Raw genomic sequence first — 22,233 nt, 5'->3', positions numbered from 1 at the left:
TTAGACTCCAGTTGTTTACTCTATGTTCAATCCATTCAGGTCCTCATATTAGGCAAGCATTTCTTGCATTCAGCCATCCATTGCTAGTGAGCATATATTCACATAGGCAAGATGCCCTCAGCCTGCAGGATTCAGAGTAAACAACTACAGTTATGTAACTAGTACCTGGTTCTAATGCTGGGAGATTGACTTAATCTCTCTTGTATAAGCTGCATGAGCCCTCAAGGCAAATTTGTAAAATATTAAATAGTATTGTTAATAAAATTTTTGGAACTCTTAATTATATTCTGTTGTGTTTGGATAAATAAAATTTTGATTATGTATATAATCATTGTTTATTTTCCAAATACAATATCATTATTATGCATAAAACAGTGTCCCTTTTGTACCTCGTGTAAACCACGTGATAAAATTAACCAATAGGATTTCTCTATTAGCTGAAGTTAGCGTGCCTGCAGTGTTGATGTTTATATTTTTCCAGTTCAGTAACCACCACCAACCCCTTCCACCTTCCAATTATTGATGGTTCTAGACATAAAAGGGTTCATGAGCAATAATGCGCCATTTACATAATGATATACACTTATATATCTCATTATTTTCTCCCAACTATGGGAAGTTAATCGCTCAGCATTGGGATCAGGTGCTTGTTACATAAGTTGGAGCACGCCGTCTATCTTAGGTGAGCATTTCTTACCAATTAAGATTAGACTCCAGTTGTTTACTCTATGTTCAATCCATTCAGGTCCTCATATTAGGCAAGCATTTCTTGCATTCAGCCATCCATTGCTAGTGAGCATATATTCACATAGGCAAGATGCCCTCAGCCTGCAGGATTCAGAGTAAACAACTACAGTTATGTAACTAGTACCTGGTTCTAATGCTGGGAGATTGACTTAATCTCTCTTGTATAAGCTGCATGAGCCCTCAAGGCAAATTTGTAAAATATTAAATAGTATTGTTAATAAAATTTTTGGAACTCTTAATTATATTCTGTTGTGTTTGGATAAATAAACACACTGTAAATGGTACACAAGGTACAGAAACATAAATAATCATATATACATATGATACAGTGGAGCAGATACAGACAACACTTAATTTTAGAGATAAATGTACATAGTTTTTTCAAAAGAATCAACATCATTTTTGCACATGAAGAAGAACAGCAGTTTTTTTTTAGCTTTAGTTTTAATCATCATAATTATCAAGATACACAAATAAAGAAAACAACACACTGAATACCATCCTGAAACAGCCACACCAACTGATCGCAATCAAAACATTAAATCGGGAGCTGTTTATCGTATGTTGGCGAAGTCACTCTTGTTATGAGGGTCATTAAACATGTTAAAGGTCAGGCGATGGAAATTTTTCTCTTTATATATATCGAAGTTTTGTTTATATATTTCGCATTTCTCTTTATATATATCGCATTTCTCTTTTTATATATCGAGGTTTTGTTTATATATATAGCATTTCCTTTATATATATCGAAGTTTTGTTTATATATATTGCATTTTCTTTATATATATCCAGGTTTTCTTTATATATATCGCATTTCCTTTATATATCGAGGTTTGCTTTTATATATTGCTTTTCCTTTATATATACAGGTTGGCACTAATGGGCTTCCGTACTGAATCCACAAAGTTATGTAAATTTATCCACAGTATTTCTTTAAAGTCAAAGATTTAAGTTAATCATTTTATATAGGGAAAATTGTCAAATTTCAAATATTTTGCAGAAAAAGCAAATTGGAATATCAGCAATGTATTTTCTAATTGAAATTGATCAACAAATATATTTTAGGTTAAAAAACGATAGGTATCCCGGCATTCAGAAAAATTTTCATGATTTTTATATTTATTTGGTATTTTTTGTCTTTTATTTCCGTCATGTATGCTATAATACATAGTGTAAAAGGCTTTTGCTATCATTGCAAGACACCACAAATCACTTCTTATTTCATATCATTCTAATAAGCATTTGTATCTAAGGGCTGGATTCAAGAACCACCTATTTCTCTAAAACTGAATTAATTTTTTTCCTTTTATAGGGTACAAATGTCAACTTTTATAAGACTTTTTCTAAGACTTCCAAAAACCTTGAATCTTATAAAGATGAATAAAATGAAAATTGTTACATGAAAAAAATTCATTTTCAAGGTTCATTTTGATGCATTTCAAATTAAATATCAATTTTTGGAGTTATCCTTCCTGGCTGAGGCTCGGATATCCTTAATACAAATCGTTTGAATTTATTGTTAAAATATTTCAAATTCGGATAGCATATGACGTTAAATGAAAAAGAAATGACTAGAGTCCACGAACTTTTCGAACAACCTTCTTATATACGCATCCACAGATAGTACAGTTGATAGTTTGTTTAGATATTGTCCCAGAGCTAGGATGGGGCCATAATAAGGAAGCAAATTTTAACATTACAGATGTAGAAAACAATCTTTATTTTCCAATTAATAAGTCAATGATGGTCATTTTGATGTCCAAATATTTTCAATTAGTGCAGATTAAAGTCTTTGCCTCTGACGAGACACTATTTGGGAATCTAATTTCATGTAAGAAAATACTGAGTACATCATAGAGACAAACGACATCCATTTTTTTTTTCCAATGCTTGGTCATACTGACATGCTAACTTGCTTACTCTTGGTAATAAAAATTACAATTTTTATCAAATTATTGTCTCTTGAGAGAGGACAGTGTCCGATTTTGAGATCGAACTTTACAAAGGAATACATAGTGGGAAAATCTGTCAAATTCTTTTCAAGAACAACTGTGCAAGATAAGTCAAATTATAATGCAAGATTGTGCAGATTGAAGTTCAGAATCACCATGGATGGGTTGGGCCACAAAAATTGCTTGGGGGTTTAAAGGGAACAAATTAAAATGTAGGTATTTAAATCTCTATAAAAAATCTTCAAACAGAATCTTATACATAACGGGTTCCAGTTAACGCCCTATCAAGCCTCTTTCTTTAGTCCACACTAGGTATTTACCGCAGTGAAGGAGAAATTTCAGTATCGTATTTTAGTGTATTCGAAAAGTGGTGTAAATCAGATGTGGATACTTAAAAGTCCAAAGGAACTTTTAGAAAAATTGAAATCAAAATTTTACCAAAATCAATAACATCAAAATGTTTGACTTTTCCACAACTCGTTAACCATTCCCAATGATAAATTGTATTCCAGGCTTTTTGACAAATCAACAGTTGCTTTTTCAATAAACACAAAACTTGTAAATTGGTCATTTGCATGCACAAAAGTGTTATGATCTTTTGATATCTTTTCAGATCAGGTGGAGATGTTCTTGGATGAATTGTGAATACCCCGGTATTCCACGCAATTTATTTCATTGAGTAAATATTACATTAAAGGCAACTTTGAAAACACTCTAAGCTTTGTAAATCTTAAGTTCATCATTTATACACTGAATTGACGACATTATTAAATTCCCGTGCATGACAAGGAGCACGCGGCGGGTGTCACCGGTCGGCAGGGGATGCTCAGTCCTCCATGGCACCTGATTCCAACTCTGATGTTTAGGAGGTCCGTGTGTGCTCTGCTTTTGTTTTTTATTGTTTTATGGAATTTTGATTTTGAATATTCTTCGTTATAACCATATGTTTCATTGAATGAGTTCAGCTTATTCAGGAAATTTGATTGGTAAATTGCATTTTCAGTTTTGAGTCTTACAATTTAAAGAAATTCAAAATACAAGGGCGATGCATTTGGAAATTAGTGTCGCGGTTACTTCCAATTCAGATTTTAATGTGAATTGGAAGTAACCATTGTACCCTTACTCAAAACAATTGCAAATATCTTGCAAATAATGTTTCTATTTTCGGTCAAAGTATAATTCCATGAGGATACACATATCAGTGCAAGCAAAAAGTAAAACTTCGATATTAAACTTGTTTGTCGAGTTAGGCACATCATCATTTACATTGTTACATCCGTAGGTCGAGGGTTGTTGGAGCGGAAGTGTGTGTCATAATAAAAGTCTCCAAGAATAAAAAAAAAAAAACGATAATGTCAGCGGCAAAATATTTCATTTAAATACTCAAATTTTACTCTGATTTTTGATGAACAGAATTTCTAACCGATTTTTTTAATTTAAATGTTTAAGAAACAGGATTTTCCTTATTAAAAGATTAAGTTGAATACATTTGGTATTTTCATCTCAGAGTAATGTATACTAGTATCTTGTACTGAAAGTCAAAATGCATAAAAGTAACATTTCGTTTTGCACTTCCTTTTCATAGAAGGACAAATATTAAAGTAGACTTTTCTGGATACACGAATGCATAAAAATGATTTTCAAATTGAACAGAGAGAAAGGAAAACAAATAGTTGCATTCAACACTTTATTGATCAAGTCCTTTGAAATTCATGCATCATAAAAACAAAGGGGGGGGTGGGGTATAAATGGTTTTGTAAGAAAATGAAAAATTAGGCTGACATCCAAAATCGGATTTTTCACATAAACATGCTTATAAACTTATTAATACATTTCATTCGTTGAATCTTTTTCTTCATTCATTCAAAATTTTATGTTCTCTTACTTAGCATAATTTTGAATATGATTTTTTAAAATGACAAAAGGATAATTGAAAATATTTTTCTCAAGACAATACATGTTTTGTATACTTTATTTTGGGATAAATGCGTTACTCAGACATGGTAGTTGAAAAAAGATTTCATGCTTTTTTGAAGAAAAAAATCCCCCAATATGTCAGTTTTGGCGCATGGTAAGTCATAAAGAAACATATAGAAATTACATTTACAAAATAGTTAGGAAAATGTTAGAAATGATAACTTCTATGCATAAACAAATAATGTATCATCTTTGTTTGAGTTTTGAAAAATTAGCAATCATTGGTTTCTTAGTATAAGATTTGAATTTTCAATCACACAAAAATCATTTTTTTAATTTTCATATTGACTTAAAGAATCCATATATATATATATATATATATGTGTGTTGAACCTGCAAAATGTACACATTCATGATAAGATTTAAGACATATTTGAAAATCTGTACTAAGTTCTTTACTTTTTTATTTAATTTAACAGGCGGCGAAAAAAAACTACTAAAGGGACATGGACACAGTTTCAACTGAATTTCTTAAAATCAATTTTAATGTTTACAATTCCTAACTAAGGCAATTCTAATGATTAGCAAAAATTTGAACATCATTCGTTGATTTACAAAGGAGATACAGAACTTTAAATTCTTAATAATGTAAACAAGGCTCTTGTCTTGTTTTTGTTTACATAAAGAAATATCATTTTTAACAAAACGAGATTCAGCAAATCGCTAGAAACTGTCTAATCGTATTTAGAATTAGTATGAATATATATTAAAATATTTAATCTGGGTAAACAAACACATGGCACTAGCCCTATTTACAAAACAAAGGTTTGGAGATCTAAATCTGCCTTGTATCTCTACAACGAAAATTCAAGTTTTTGATGATCATTAGAAAACCCTTAGTTTTTTATTTTTTTAACATAACAAAATGGAAAAATAAATTGAATTTTTTAAAAATGAAACCGTGTCCATGTCCCTTAAAGAAAATTCTCCACACTCAACTTTTTTTCATTTGCGATAATTTTGTATTAACTTGATAGATCGCATTAATAGATAAGTTTCTCATGGATAAGATGCACATTCTTCTGGTTAATGGCATTAACTAGCCTAACATTTTCCTGAAAATGCAGTCAGGAGTCAAGTTATGACTTCTTTCTCTGAATCCTCATAAACTGGATTTGGATAATGGGATTTATTTGCACTTGTCAGGGATTCTAAAGATGATCTCCTCCACTGTATCATGACAATAAGGACAGCTAAAAGCAGCATCAGCACAACTAATCCACCCACAGCTCCACTGACCACTGTTGTAGTGTCAAAGGCAGATAATAGTTCTCTTGACTCTTGTTGAGCAAAGCCTAAAATATGAACTATTTTGCTATTTTGTAGGAAGACCACAATGGCATCTTTGATTTTTTTTATTTTACGATTCTTACATTGAGATATTGAAAATGCTCCGACAGCGGAAGTTCTTTCATCTGGACATTCTTTACAGTCCTGTTGACCTGCTCTATCCTGGTAGAACCCTTCAGGACACTGGATGCAGGTATTCTCGGCGTAAAACAAGCCTGGTCCGCACTTAGCTTTGTAACAATAAAAAGGCATTATTTCAACATAGTTCCTTTCCTCGCGTTGTACAAAGATTTAAAAGAATCTATTTAGAAAATATTGTATAATCTGAACAGTCTGTAGTCAATACATTTTCTTTGCATTAAAAACAAGATGTTTACAAATTTAATAACGGAATTTTATCTTTGCTTTTGCTTATGCGTATATATTATTATATTTTTATCCGAATTACACAAGCAGAAATACAGAAAAAGTAGCAATTATTGTTTCCAAAGGAGACTACATGTGTTAAATCTTGTCTAGGATTCATATCTACAAAAGCATACCACAGACTAGATGTCCATTGACCTGATAGAATGTAGATCCTTCAGCACAAACTTCAGATATTTTTCCACCCGACATCTCTCCAAAAGTCGCATGTTAAATTGGAGCAGGTACTGAGAAACATGCCTGTTTGTAAAAGATCAGCTACCTTTTGTCCGTGATCATCCATCTGTTGCACCAAAACTTGTTTGTTTGTATCAAACCTAAAATGATTTTTGATGAAAACCAAATGATCCTATGAGATTGCATAAATAAACATTATTTTTTCCCTAAGTAGAAACTTGTATGAAAATTCAGTGAAAAATCAATTTTAAATTTTATCATTTTTTGTGATATAAAACCCTCTTTATTCCAGAATAAAATATGCCGTGTAAGATAATTATTACAACAATTTTCCTTCCATAATCATCCATATCTGCAATATCTTGGAGGAGAGTTGTTGTCCCTCTATCCTCTGGAAAAGCCTATCGCAAAGTAAGATGTCGCCTTCGGGACAGAGTCCAGACTGATTAATACAATCTCTTAATTCTGCTGCATTTATCATGAGGTGTGGACAGTTAAACGTGAATGTGTAATTTCTTCTTAAATAAGTTGGTTCTGGCTCTAAATCGAAGCAAGAAAAATTAAGTATTTTTAAGATTATATTATAAACTTCGCTCTTGACTTTAAAAGTTTAAACTTGTATTACTCACTGATACATGATGTGGCTATGAAATCCTTAGGAAATTCCGGATTCCAAACCCCATTTTCACAAGTATGTAAATCGTTATTTTTCAAAAGATACCCATCATCACAGGAATGTATGGAACACTGTAAAGCTCCCTTGTTTTGGTATCCAAAAAATCCATGAAATGGAACAGGTGGAGTTGTACAAGCTTTATCTTAAAAAATAAAACGAATGTCGATATTTCCTTCCTAGCTTCGTAACTTAAGTTAACAGGGTTAAGATTAATATTTTTTTTTTTTACTAATAAAACATTATTTATTTTCTTATTTCTGAATGAAGCTCAAAGCTTTCTAATTTGAAATTATGTATTAGTCAAATCACGGTTTCTCGTCAAACAGGAGGCACTAAACTCTCAACATTATCTGAGTATAATACAACAATTTAGAGGACCTGTTTGAGTTTGAGTATAGCATTCAGAAACAATTCTTAAATTAACAAGCAAATTCAAAAAATTGTGGCCCCCCACTTTCGGTGTCTTTGTGGGTGAGATGTTATTTTTTTTACGAAAGCCCTAGCCCTTACCGTTCAACAGTAATGGTCAAGGTTATAGTTTTTTTTCATAAGTACGGAAATCTCAAAGGTCAAGATCAAAAGGTCAAAGTTGTTGGTTTCCAATGAAAGGCCTTGCCACAAAGAATACATATGTGAAACATGAAAGTCCTAGTTTCTACCATTCAAAAGATATGTCCAAAGTAACAGAATTTTTGTGTAAAAGTGGGTCAAACTCCAAGGTAAAGGTCAAAAGGTCAAATTTTGTGGTACCAAAAGAAAGGTCTTCTAACAAGGAATACACGTGAAATATGAAAATCATAGCTCCACTAAATCAAAAGTAATGGGCAAGATTAGAGTTTTTGTGACGGACAGACAGAATCACAGACTGATGAACAGACGAATGAGATTTAATGTCCCCTGGCTTTCGCGAAAGCGGGGGACAAAAATAAAATGTATACCCCATTGATCACTATTAACATGCAGACTTTTCACAAACTTTTAGTTACTCTGTAAGTTTTCAACCCTTTATTGTGACCTCTCATATTGACTTCACTTGGTCTTTGAAGAACATTTGATAGGATAAGTTATTTCTGTCTTAATTCTATTTATTCACGAGTCTGCCTGATCATTAAAACTATAAAAGTACTCTTAGTTTAATACAATATTTGTTTTTACATATTTCTTTTATTCTATTAACTTCTCAAATACATCATTTACAGTGATTAATTATAAAAAAGTGAAATAACTTCTCTAATTGTTTAGATACAAATTGATAAAGCATTTGTCTGAACAAGAGCACTTGACCAAATGGTCCTGATTTTTAAAAAAAAATCTGATAAAAATACCTATAAGACCTAAGGTCACGAAATTCACCAATTCCACAGAATTACCTTCATGATGATCTTGCACATAGCTGATGATTTTTATTTTCACCATATTATTAATGCAGCAACCCCCCCCCCAAAAAAAAAATAAATTAACCCTGGGACCACAAGTTTTAAAATTTTCGTAAGAAAGCACCCTTGGAATCATGAATATGCACGTTGTTCATCTTCTCAACACCAAGGAGCACACAGAATTATTTAACAGAATTCATGCATTTTTAAAATTTTATCAAATGAGTCTATCCTTAAACCAGAGGATTTGACCCAGGGGCCATAAAAATCACAATTCTGACTAAAACACATAAATTGTTCATCATTTTTGAAACAGGAGCAATACGGATTTTCCAATTTCAAAATTAAAGAAGCATTCTTCCTTAGCATAACTACATGTACATAATCATTACTTTTTATCGCTAAATAAACAGGGTCAGAGCTGACCCTTAAAAAACAAAATAATGCATTTATAAAATCAAACCCTTTGTTCCAGGTATTTGCAACATTAATTTAACAATTTTGATAATGGACTCCAATTTAATTACAATTATGCAAACACTTTAACTAGGAGTATAAAAGAAAAGAGTTGAAAGATTGCATTGCTACTGATGTTATCAACCCCACGCCTCAGACCCAAGGGGGATCATTAAATTTACAAATTTTCTTCTAAAATCCATAGAAATATTGGCTTAAATTGGTTCAGCGCTCCAAAAAAAAAAAAAAAAATAAAAAGTGAAAATGCTCAAATCTAAACACAACAGACTACGGGAGAAGACAAAAACAAGATAACAATAGATCACATGATTGACTTTGTTGGCCTTAAACTGGAAAGTTTTGATGTGATAAAAGATAAAATATTATCAAAATCAATAATAATTATTGTTAAAGCGGGGGCAGTGTAAGCTAATCGAATAAACCAGGAAAACGTAAAAAAAAAATGTTAAAGCCAATATTTAAACATACACTTGTGTAAGGCGTAAGGTTATAAAGATTGTTAAGAAGACTTACGTGTTAGTAAAATCCAAAAAAATTATTTTTTTAATTCAAAATAGTAAACAAACAATGCAAGCGTTTTTATGCCCCCTTGACGTTGACAAGAGAAGAAGAGCAGGCATAAAAGATGCCAGTTAACTCAAAGTCCTGTAAAAAACCTATCAAATGGTATGTTTTCAAACCTATGCATCTAAAATTACAGTGTACACGACCATAAAATACCGCTTTGTATCAGGTAACTTACTTTTTATCTCTATAACTCTAACTGTAAAAGTACAATTCTTTGCGTTTCCAGAATTATCAATTGCCTATAAACAACAGGATGATCTCCAAAAGAAAAGAAGGCACCATTTTGGACGTTGCTTGAAAGGGAAAAGTTGCCAATGTTTTCATCAACGTGTATCGGCTCCCAATTTACATAGGAACCTTTTCCTGAATCATACTTCTGTACCATCTCTGAAGGACAGTTTGTAAACTTCGGCGGACTTTGATCTAAAATGTAATATATATGACAGGCTTTGAAACTCTTTGATTCCCAGTCTGTCCGACTGAGTATCGGTTTTCAGAAAGTTAATTCTAAGATTAACTTGTTCCTTAATTTATTTCCGCATTTTGAAGGAGAAAAAGGGATAGGTAGACTTTCGTGTGCAAATAAAAGTGTTAAGATACGGAAGGGATGACAGCAATTAATTTCCCCACTAATCAGCACTAAAACATGTAATTAAATTGTCAATATAATTATTAGACAATTTACATTACTTATTACTCACAAACCTGTACAATTTTTTTGATCCGACGAAGTATAATAAATTGAATTCTCGGGAGCTTTGCCCTGTCCATAGCATTTAATACAGATGAAATCCTCTTCTGTGGTACATTAATACTCGTCGCAGTTTTTGGGCCTTGTACATTCTGTGAACGTTAAGTTGGAATTTTTAAGTCAAAAATGAAGTTTTTTGAGTTAACAATTGTGAAAAATCATTATTGTTCCGGTTTTGTAGAATTAGAATGCATGCTCAAACGCTATAAGAATTATTACATCATTAAATTGTCAACTGAATTTAAGAATATCTAGGCCTGTACATTATTATTTCTTAATGACCTACATGCTTAAATTTTGTGTTCTTTTTGAAAACAAAATCCTATTCATATTATCTTTCTTGGTGATGATTCTAGAGCCTTAATACACTGTATCTATATGTATATTAACTTATGTTATAACACTTGCAAGATTAATATATGAAAATGACTGCATGCTGCATGAATATTTTTTTGTCATATTCTTATTTTGGAAGTATCAAGAAGTATCAAATTATACACATTTATTCCTAATTCAGAAAAGATCATTTCACTACAAATTTTGAAAGAAAATCTAAGCTTTAAGATTCTAAAGCAAAATAATGTTACCAAGCTCACAAACTGGTCCATAATACCCGTCCAGACACGAACATGTAAAGTTGTTCCTTAAATCGTGACATGTTCCGCCATTGTAACATGGGTTACTTGCGCACTCATTAATATCTAAAAGAATGAAAAAGTGAAGATAACGAACTGCAATCTATCTCATAACAACTAAAACAATACAATCCTGAGAACAAGGCATAAACACGCACCCCGGATTTTCTATGGGTGGGACCAGGTGCCTAGGAAGAGTAAACATCTCGTGTCGACCGGTCAAACACTCTTTGAGCCGTGTAAATTGTATTGATCAAGTACACGGAACTTTTATATATAACAGTAAAATACGAAGATAACGAACAGAATTCAAGCTTTAAGTCCATTTAAACAAATCAGGAGCAGAACAAATACAGATCACCACAAACATCTGAGATGGGATGAGGTGAAGTGTTGTATAGGAGTAAGTATCCCCTACACACCCGACGTCTGCTTCTTCACAAAAGACAAATTAGTGTGTAAATAAAGGCCTAACAATTAGTATGAAAACCGTCATACAGCATTTGTCTTTTTGTTGAGTTGTATTTTATGACAAGGTCATCGTATCGATCAAAAAATATTTGAAATGATGATTGCAAAAGAGACTGTCGATATCCATGTTTAATCAATTTGTTTGTCATTAGCTTGCTTAGTTTTAGAAATTGTTCATACGTAGTGCACTCTTATTGTTTTTCGAATCAACTGAATTAAATTTACCCCGTATGCATGTGATAAGGATAAGGGAAGTTAAAAAATTGAAGTCATCACCTTTATCATAAAGCTTTTTTAGCTGGGTTACCATTTACGTCTTTTTCTATTAAAATACCTAAGCATGGGGGAAAAGTGTCAGAATCAGTGGTGTCTTTAATTTCAAGCTTACTGGGATATAATACGAGTCGACATATAATAGTAAGAGGTACTATTATTATTTGAAATAGGTCTGATTAAAACAAGGTGCATTTTGTACCCACGTGAATTCAAACAGATTCTAGAAGATCTGCTCTCCAAAAATGTCATTGATCTTGTCAATCAGAAAATCAAACTTCTTTTAAATATCAATTTTAGAGTACCTGTGTGAACAAACAGGATGTTTTCTGACAAAACATTTTTGCAAAAGACAAATCAATATACTGTTGTACAAAACTGCCGACGTTTCTCGTTCATCGCTGTAAAAATTTCAGTGAGAAGTAAAGAAAAAGATTTGTTAGAACTTTTATTGGAACCCCACATGTTTCGATGTTTGTGAGGATTTTTATTGAGTTTTGGAATCCAGTACTATAGGTATAGTAATTCAAATTTAAGAAACTAAATGGATCCCAAAAACTAAACTATTTTTAGATACATATCTAAGTGCTCGGTAAATTACCAATATATACAAATAAAGCGATATGATCCATATAACGCATCTTAGCATGTTTAAATAAAATATTTGTGTAACAAAACACAAAAATGTAACCCCAAGTGTTCTGCCAGTTAACAGGAACACGAATAAACTATAAACTGATGTCCCATTTTACAAAAAAAATTATTCCAACAACAGTCATTAATTTTTCTTCTTCTTATGGTTGTTATATTAGCAAATTAGGTTGAATAAATTTAATGAGAAAAATCAATACCAAAAGCCCTGGACAACAACCAGATGTCACTCAAGGACCTTATCAGAAGTAAATTCAAAATAAAACATATAAAAATGGAACAAAGAAATTGAATAATATAAAATATGTCACCCGAATTTGTACAGGGTGAAAGCATTAATTAATGAATTTCCACTTGGCACCTTTGCTGCTACCCCCATATTTCAAAATGCACATCCTGTAAATGACATTCAAAGGAAAGGTGTTTCTTCTTCTTGAAGTTTAATTGAATTAACAAAATAAAACTGCCTATTTGATATATTTATCTATCTTTCTGGCCCTCAGCATCTGTATCTTACTAGTATTTCTTTCAACGAATTATTCAAATACTGAGTCAATTTTTTGTAAAGAGTGATTTCTTTGTCTTTCAGACGTATGTGGAACTTCCTTTTTACAAAATAAGTGTGTTCCACCCAGTGCTCTGTCAAAAGGTCACAAATGAAATCCAACTAAAGAGATGATGAAAATAATTATCTACGCATATAGAACATAATGAAAACACATTTTCAAACATTTTATCATAATTATAAAACTTTATTAATTATTTACAGATCATTGACAACAATATTGTATATCCGAAGTAAGCGTATGTATAAGTCCTCTTATGTTCCGTCTGGCATGATAAGTTCAAAAGAAAAGTCAAAAATTTAACATCTATTTTTTTTTCTTTTAATATTCTTGCATTTACTGTCAGGAAACTTTAAAAAATTAAGTTATGAAAGAAGTCGGTTCACTTTATGCATAAAATGGCCCTGTAGATATACCAATTGATTGATTAACACTTGATTGTTCATTTGAAGCATTAAAATAAAATAGAGACTTCATGTTTTCATATCCTATTAAAATTTTTCTTCTAAACGTCCAGATCTCGGAGAACTGGCTTTACGAAATTGCAATGTTCTTGAATTTTTAGGTAAACAGGTGTAATTGAGTACTTTCAGTGAAGAAAAATAATATGAGCGCACTCTCTGATCTAAAAGATAAAATATGTCTCTTAATCCTCAAAAACAGTTCTATCATTTACTAGTTGCATATTTTAGATCAGAGGTTGCGCTCTATATTAAATATCGAAAAATAGCTTTCAAAATTGGCCGATTTTGTAGACTTTTTCAGAATATGAGGAAATTGACGCATTTCGTGACGTCATAATGCATTGACTAGCCAGAAAATTACGTCATTTTTGATAGATACGCAATCACCAAAGATCTAAGTGATATTCAATGCATTGTTAACAAAAACTATGTAGTTTCAGTTTTTCAGAAATTCACAGGGCCAAATAAGGCAAAAGTGAACCTTGTTCTTTGATTAAAAATACCAGGTGTACCGAATTCATTCTATAATGTATCTGTATGAAATGAAGCCTATAGACTACATTTACCATGTTGACATCGTGGTCCTTGATATCCATCATGGCATGAACAATCAAGTTGTGACACGTTCCATCATGCATACATGGGTTGCTGGCACATTCGTCTTTATCTAAAGAAAAAAATGGAAAAAAAAAACAACATATGGGTCTTCGCTGTATTACTACACCTTGTTCTAACACACCTGGTATTTTTAGATCTTAATTTTTTTTGGATATCAAAAAATAAATATATAGACAGTCCTATTCTGGGCCATTTTGTGATTCTTCTACCAAGCTGTAAACTGACTACAATATTTTACAAGAAGAGGAAAATTGATTAGACTTGCATGATAATTATAGGTAGCACAATTGTACCGAAAAATCCCTTAATATCACGCATCACAATTAAAACAACAAAATAAAGGTGTCACCGCCCGGAATTTCACATCTACCCAGACTGGTTTTAGGTGGAATAATCAATATTCATGAGAGACGGAATATAAATCAGTCAACTCTCTCTCTCTCTCTCCTCTCTCTCTCTCTCAAATTAAAGAAACGTTCTTAAAATTTTAAACGTGAAACAGATCATACTGAACCACTCTAATGTACAATATAAATGGTTGCGTAATACAAAATTGCTTATGTGACATCGATTGTTTTTATCTGGAAATATATTAATTCGAACATGGTGAAATTCTGACAATTCAAAGGTTTTCATGACAAATGAATACCGATTAGTCTATAACAATATTGATGTAAATGAAAACATGAAGATATATTTTTCACAATCAATGCTTTTTTTTCTTTTCTTCTTTAACAAAATTTGTAAAATAATGAAGTCTTTCAGTATGGAATCATTACGTTGATCTTAATAGGCAGATAGAATATTTTGATAGATAGATGGAAGTTAATGCTAGACAGAGAAAACATTAGCACTGTTATTATTTTCAATAAGGTTTAATGTCCATTAATTAAATTAGAAGCAGAGGAAACATGGACCTCTCAAACATCAGAGGTGGGATCAGGTGCCATGAAGGAATGACAATCCCCTGCCAATCGATCACAATCGCTGTGTGCTCCTAGTCATTATCGAGAAATAACAGAGAAATCCGTCAACAATCAGTGTATAAACATTGGCATAACAATTAGTTTGAAAAACATCAGTCTCAATTTGACTTACTGACATATTGTATTGCTTACAAGGTTATTATATCGACCATAGAACGTTCTTTGATTACTTCAAACAAGACTATTAATATTCTTGTTTTATCAACTTGTTTGTGAATAACTTCCTTTTTTATACATTTTTCATACGTACGAGGGACGTTCAATAAATAATGTCATTAGCTCGATGACATACAAGATAGTAGTCATATGACATAAAGCTTGACTTTCTCTCATTATTGAATCTTTAATGAATTGACAACAATTAGTTTGACCACTTTTCATCGCATTATTTCATCGTGGGAAGCTGGAAAACAAGGGCTATTCGAGACACTGCATTAAAAATGAATGGTCAAGAATCCGTAAACTAGAGTAAAATTAAACGCTTTATTAAAGCAATTGTAAAACTTGTTAATATCCCAAAAATATATTAATTGAAATATGTGAAATTTACAGCAACCAATGCCTGTTTTATAGACAGGTGAACAAGTAGATGTCAATAAACAAATATTATATAATGGGCAACAAAAATGGGTACCGTCCTTGGCAACAATGACTTACAACAACCGATGTAAATTTGCGAAATTTTGACAAATTATCACTGATTATGTTTTATTGACTTTAAGACACATAGCAAAATTGATAAAAATCATTTTTGGGACAGTTCATACTGATGTAAAGAAACATTTTATAGTAAAAAAAGTTTAATACTCAAAGGTCACCCGATATTTTTAAAAATGAGTGAAAACGACAGCGTGTAGGAATATCCAAACAATTATTTTAAAAGATCAAAAATTGTACTTATTCACGTTTGTTTGAAATTCTAACAGATAATGAAACTTGATTCCATTTTGCTTTAAGCCCTCAAAACAAATTTACAGTAAGATGAACTTGACAAAACTGCAAAGGCCTAAGAAGAGCAAAGAATTGCAATAGCATAAAACAGTTTTATATGCAATTTTCTTAAATATTAACGGTTTTGTTGTTCAAATTCATAATCGGGGATAAAGTTAAATTTCCGGAGGAGTCTAGAAAACAACCTTTTTGCAAAAAAAAATTAAAGGTTAATGAGAGGAAGGAAACAAAATGAGGAATTCACTACATTAAATGTCTTCATGAAGGCGTCCAAACCCACAGGCCATGAAGAGTAAAGAAGTTTTGGGGATAAACAGAAATTTAATGTTTTGTCACACCAACAAAATTTGCCAGATCTTTCAATCTTTGACTTGTTCCATTTCCTAAACTTAGAAAATCATCTATCAGAAAGAAAAAAATAAGTACAGCACAGCATAGGATCTGCCATATTCCAGTATACGAAGGGTCATACAAAAAAATGTGTTCGAAAAACAATTAGAAATTGAATGAAAATGTTACGGATATGCGTTTTAATTGAAAGAGAATATTTTAGTTTAATCATTAAGACTAAATCATAGAAAAGTGTTTTTTTTTTTTTGTTTCTTTCCGAGCACCAGTGACATTATTTATTGAACGCCCCTCGTAGAACATGCTCTTTCGTATCGAATCAACTGAGAGATATACATTTGTATCTGATATTTTATATTTCATAATTCATTCCAGGTTTGATGATTTGAAAATCAAAATATTTTATTTACTAATCTCCGAATCTATAGCAGTCTTATTATCCGTGGATTTTTTTCCGATATATTCTTGAGCTATAATACCAGTAGCATAAAAATTGCAACCTTTTCTTGTAAATTAATTCAGATTTTAAATGATGGTAGAAAGCAAGCGACACCCCTGTTTCTTGGAACTTACATGTAAGTTGAGAAAAAAAAACTAAAAAATACTATGTAGATTGTTTTTACCGAGTTCACAATGTGTTCCATAATAACCAGGTATACAAGAACAACTATATCTGTTAATCAAATTGTGACATGTTCCTCCGTTGATACATGGATTGCCAGCACATTCATTGATATCTACAAATACAAAAAGAAATTAAAAATAGTTTTGTTATTTTACACGAATGAACATAAAAAATGAATTATTGTAAATAATGTAAAATTAATGAAAAAAATTCTGACAATGTTCAATTCAAAAGAATTAGTTTGATTTAACATTTGCTGAATACAGTCAGTAATATATTGAAAAAAAAAGCTATTTAAATCTTGTGTATTATACTGGAGTTTGTTTATTTCATTTGAAAAGAACGAAAAAAAAATTTATTTTTTAATATAATAAATTTGTTTCATCCTGCTACTTTCATAACAAATTAATAATAAAAAAAAACGCATGAGAAAATTCGGACAGATAAAGCAGAGAGCTACAGATCCAAGCGTTGTAAAAACCTTCGATTTACGCCGACGATTTTTTTTGGTCACTACTTTAGGTATTTATTTCGTGTAGTTTAAGCTTTCTCTGCCTTTTAGAATAGTATCCTTTAATAATTCATAATATATTAAACTCTTATATTTGACACTTTGTTCACCTTTTAACGGTCCGAAACAGTCCTGTGTATAGTTTTGAAATGTCGGTTTAAAAGAGTTCCATTCCGACGTACATAACCGCGAACTGCCATTTGTTAGCGTTGAGAGGTAAGTAAATGATTAGGAATTGAAGTTGAATGTATGGTTAATTATTAAATACCATTTAAAATTATTTCCAAAGCTGGGGAGAGCATAAGATACAAGAAAAAATACCCATAGTGAGCGACAAAAAATCGTCGGCGTAAATCGAAGGTTTTTAAAATGCATGGATCTGTAGTTCTCTGCTTTATCTGTCCGAATTTTCTCAAGCAGAGAGCTACAGTTCTGCAGCTACGTTTGCATTAAGTTTGAAAGTGAATTTACTTGATTTTATTTAAATATAAATGTAAAACAATAACATTTTTCTGGTCTTATTTTTTTCAATTACCTAAAAAAGACTATAATATGTTTTACGGTGTGACCGTTGGGGCGAGCACAGTTATATCAAAACACCTGAAAAATTTATTAGCCACTTCAAACATAAAGTCGCTCGAGACATCTCGACTAACTGTGATATCACATGACGTCACGGAGCTTCGGAGCTTACAGAGAAAGCCTAGCGTCTGGTTGAAACTATAGAGCTAGTGCAATTTTTGACGAAAGTCATTGCAGAGTATTTTCCTGTTTCTTTTAAGATTTCTACAAACCAAGAGCCGTTTATGTTTTATGTTATTTTTTTATTGCCATTATCGCATGGAATCCTGGTAGCAAAGGAATTCTGGGAAGGTTTCTCAGAAAGATTTGCTTGACGTATGTACTTATTGTATTCCTATTTTCCTCTGTTCTACACGTTAGTTTATTGAGCTCGCTTCTCTCGCTGTTAAATTTAAAAAGAAAATCATTAACAGGTATGAAACATTCTTCAATGACATTTTTGTGAACTCGCATAATAAGTATTTTAAAAATATGATAATTACAATACTACATACTAAAATTCATGTCATATGTCAAATCAGTCTTCGGGTCCCATATCAGAGATCGGTCCTTCGGTCCTCAGGTGGATGTTGTGTCACTCAGGCGGATACGACTGATGATACGAATTTTAGTATGTATTATTCTCTATATACATGCATCTAATATTGTATATTTCATAGTTCATTCCATGTTTGTTGATTTGAAAATCAAAATAATCTATTTACTTTCTGAATGCAGTCTTATTATCCGTGGATTTTAATTTTTTACCGGTATTTTCTTGAACTATAATACCAGTAGCACAAAATAGCTGCCTTTTCTTGTATATTTATTTATATTTTGAATGATGGTAAAAATCAAGCGACAGCCTCCTTTCTTGAAACTCAAGTTGATAAACGATAGTAAAAAGACAACTTGTATGTAATTTGATTTTACCGAGTTGACAGCGTGTCCCATAAGAACCAGGTGGACAAGAACAAGTGTATCTGTTAATCAAATTATGACATGTTCCTCCGTTGATGCATGGATGACTGACACATTCATTGATATCTACATATTAAAAGAAATTAAAAATAGTTTTGTTATATTGCCAGTAATATCACATTTTAATGCAAATGGTTTGTAAAATGTATTTTGACTGGCTAATGCACTGATGTGTGAAGCAGTAAAATGAGAAATAACTTTCATTGTTCATAAAACACAACTCAACAAAATAAGATAAAAATATCGAAAACAATTCAAAGATTGCGTGCATTAGAATGGAAATAACTACCTTCTAATTGAGTAAACGCGACCTTAATTCTGATTTTACGGTCGAAAATTTTTCTTATACCGGTCCCAGCTGCGTTGCCTGTGAAACTCAGCATTAACGGTCGCACATACCACACTGAGGATAGTTATTTTCCAATTTGTTTTTGTTCATTTTTTAAACAAGAAAAATGTACAAAAATATTCATTCTATAAACCTTTTGAATTAGGGAATAACTACATTCTAAATATGTTATATCTACATAATTATAAAAAGAAATTAAAAAAAGAAAAACTATTACACAAATAAAGATAAACAACGAATTATTCTAAATGCTAAAAAAATAATGATTAAAAAATTCTGACAATGTTCAATTCAAATGAATTAGCTTGTATTAAACATTTGCTGAATAAAATCAGTAATATATTGAAGCTATTTACATCCTGTTTGTTATACTGGAGGTTGAATTTTAACATTTGAAAAAAAAATAATTTTTTAATATAGTAAATTTGTTTAAATCCTACTCATGAAGGATATGCAGATAACGAACAATATTCAATGTCACAGTCCATAAACAATACAACATAGGAGCAGATCAAACACGGACCTCTAGAACATCAGAGGTAAGATCAGGTGCCATGGAGGAGTGAGCATCCCCTACTGACCGGTCACACCCGCCGTGTGCTCCTTGTCATGATCGAGAAAAAACGCAAAAAATCCGTCGTCAATTCAGTGTATAAATAATGGACTAACAATTATTATGAAAAACGTCAGTCAGGATTTGACTCAATGATCAATTGTATTTGCTGTCAAGGTCATTGTATCGACCATAGAACTTACAAAATGATGACTTTAAACGAGACTGCTGATATTCTTGTTTCATCAACTTGTTTGTCAATAATTTACCTCGTTTTAAAAATTGTTCATACGTAGAGCATGCTCCTGCGTATCGAATCAAGTGAAATATATTCTTTTCTCTCAAGCTCATCAGGATATATCGTATTAATTTAGGCTTGGAAATAATCATTGTTAATTGACAATAAGGCGTCGATATATCTAAGAGTTGAAGTTGAAGGCCACACTAAGTGTCTTCTTCTTTTCACGCATAAGATTTTTCACAAATTCTGCTTCAAATGAATACAAACAAAGGTCTGTTAATAACGGAGCGCAATTGGTACCGATGGGAATTCCAACAGATTGTTGAAGGCCTGGTCTCCAAAAACCACATAGATAATGTCAATCAGAAACTCAAGCATCTTTTTATGTCAACTTCTGAGTACTTGTGTGTGCAATCAGAGTGTGTTTTAAAAGAATAATTTTGCAAATGACCAATGACCAAGTGAGTTAATTTACGAGTTCCATTTTTATTTAAAAAGCAGCTGTCAATAATATAAAAAAGCCTGGACTTTAATTTATCGTGGGGAATGGTTGTGAATAAAGTTGAAAAGTCGTAAGTTTTTAGGCTGTTGATTTTGGTAAAATGTTGTGATTTCAAATTGTCCAAAAGTTCTTTGGAATTTTTTAGTATCCACATCTGATTCACACCACTTCTTGAATATATTGTTGCAGAGTACTCTAGAATATTTTCCTTCACTACTGTCAATATCTTAGAGAGGAGTAAAGAAAGAGGCTTGGATGAAAATTCTCTGGAACCCACAATGTATCTTTGTTTGTAAGGATTCTTATCCAATATATATATGGTAGTTCAAAATCATTTTGGTTCTTCGGGATATTGGAAATATTAAAAACGGACATATGATTTTGAAGAATTTCTTCTTTAGACATGGAACTATGAGTATAAGTTGGATTACCACTTGTAGAATGTGTACCACTTGTAGTAATTTCATAAGAAAACAATAAAAAAAAAACACGTGAGAAAAACATTTCGATTCGTGGGCCTGTAATGTAAATTCCTTTTCGATCAGTCACACCCGTCCTGTGCATCTTGTAATGATCGGGGAATGGGCAAAAAATCATAGACATTTCTACATGAAAATACTGGTCTAAAACTCGTATTAAACGTCAGTTAGCATTCGATGTCATGTATTGGACTTAATTATAGATTGTATTTGCTGAGTACTCCGTTTCTAACTATTTTATTTTTACTTTCTTTTCATAAATAATGTGCATTGTAAAGTGACTGGCTCGGGCTAAAAGTTAAAATGGTCGTAGAATGTAGAAAGTAGATAAGATAATTAGAGTTCTTTACTAAAAAGAAATTAGTAAAATTCCAATCACATTTCAATAATGATAATAATTATTTATGGACAAAACAATATTATTACCCCTATCAATCTTAGTTTGCTGTAAGCAGATATGAAGGAAAGAATAATAAACAAAAACAAATCATCATGTAATTCATTTTAGACAATTCAACCAATATAGACTATTTCTGAGAAAAGGTTGTTTTCTTTTTTGAAAAGTATAGACAGATAAAGATATGTTCAATAATAGAAAGAAAATTCTTATGACATATAACTTTATTTTTCAAGCACAACATGTTAATTGGTAATAAAAAGTCATATTTTACGAGATAATTCATATTCTTGATATGTTATGTAATCACTGTCTAGGATTATGTTTCGATGCAGGTTATGTAAGTATTATATTTACTTATTCTTTTAAGCCCCTTAAAGATATCTTTAAAGATAACATGATAGAAATTACGCAAAGTACAACTATTTACCAAGTTCACAGCGTGTTCCAAGATACCCAGGTTGGCAAGAGCAAGCATATCTTTTTATCAAATTGTCACATACACCTCCGTGTAAGCATGGGTTACTGGCACACTCATTGATATCTGCATGTTAAAAAAATAAAATAAACATCGTTTTCCTAACAAAAAATTGTACAAATTATATAAAACGACCATTCAATTTTTCCCATACTCAATCGGAACAGAAAAATAAAA

The 22,233-nt window shown here is 31.5% G+C and overlaps 3 protein-coding genes across 4 annotated transcripts in view; 1 reads left to right on the top strand and 2 right to left on the bottom strand.

Annotated features, from left to right (window-relative positions):
* LOC134238868 (C-type lectin domain family 10 member A-like) overlaps positions 1–22,233 on the top strand; it is a 61,671-nt gene that overhangs the window by 13,215 nt on the left and 26,223 nt on the right. The window contains exon 5 of the mRNA XM_062720978.1: positions 3,313–3,352. Within this exon, the coding sequence (XP_062576962.1) occupies positions 3,313–3,337 (25 nt within the window). The 3' untranslated portion in view covers positions 3,338–3,352. The remainder of the gene's footprint in view (positions 1–3,312; positions 3,353–22,233) is intronic.
* Positions 5,697–7,391, bottom strand: LOC134238869 (uncharacterized). Of its 2 annotated transcripts, XM_062720980.1 has the most exons (5): positions 7,199–7,391; positions 6,893–7,109; positions 6,509–6,709; positions 6,050–6,196; positions 5,697–5,971 (listed from the first exon to the last, which is right to left on the bottom strand). In XM_062720980.1, exons 3-5 carry the CDS (start codon positions 6,582–6,584, stop codon positions 5,751–5,753), a joined length of 444 nt encoding a protein of 147 aa, XP_062576964.1. In that variant the 5' UTR covers positions 6,585–6,709; positions 6,893–7,109; positions 7,199–7,391; the 3' UTR covers positions 5,697–5,750. The 2 variants fall into 2 exon arrangements, with proteins under 2 accessions (XP_062576964.1, XP_062576963.1); XM_062720979.1 differs by lacking the exon at positions 6,893–7,109.
* LOC134238890 (fibropellin-3-like) lies at positions 10,984–17,840 on the bottom strand. Its single transcript, XM_062721002.1, has 4 exons — positions 17,837–17,840; positions 17,003–17,116; positions 14,043–14,143; positions 10,984–11,154 (listed from the first exon to the last, which is right to left on the bottom strand). Exons 1-4 carry the CDS (start codon positions 17,838–17,840, stop codon positions 10,984–10,986), a joined length of 390 nt encoding a protein of 129 aa, XP_062576986.1.

The sequence above is a fragment of the Saccostrea cucullata genome, unplaced genomic scaffold, assembly GCF_032062105.1.
Source record: "Saccostrea cucullata isolate Sc308-1 unplaced genomic scaffold, CSIRO_AGI_Scuc_v1 ctg729, whole genome shotgun sequence".
Lineage (NCBI taxonomy): Eukaryota > Metazoa > Mollusca > Bivalvia > Ostreida > Ostreidae > Saccostrea > Saccostrea cuccullata.
This window is presented reverse-complemented; position numbering and strand designations above follow the sequence as displayed.

Excerpts from the sequence above, each read along its gene's own strand:
- LOC134238869 (XM_062720980.1), bottom strand. The coding sequence starts at position 6,584 with ATGTCGGGTGGAAAAATATCTGAAGTTTGTGCTGAAGGATCTACATTC. Across the intron at positions 6,197-6,508 it reads CAATGGACATCTAGTCTGTG|CTAAGTGCGGACCAGGCTTG; the intron begins GTATGCTTTTGT and ends ATTGTTACAAAG. Across the intron at positions 5,972-6,049 it reads AGCATTTTCAATATCTCAAT|GCTTTGCTCAACAAGAGTCA; the intron begins GTAAGAATCGTA and ends TTCATATTTTAG.
- LOC134238890 (XM_062721002.1), bottom strand. Across the intron at positions 14,144-17,002 it reads TGGAACACATTGTGAACTCG|ATAAAGACGAATGTGCCAGC; the intron begins GTAAAAACAATC and ends TTTTTTCTTTAG. Across the intron at positions 11,155-14,042 it reads AGGACCACGATGTCAACATG|ATTGCAGTTCGTTATCTTCA; the intron begins GTAAATGTAGTC and ends GTTATGAGATAG.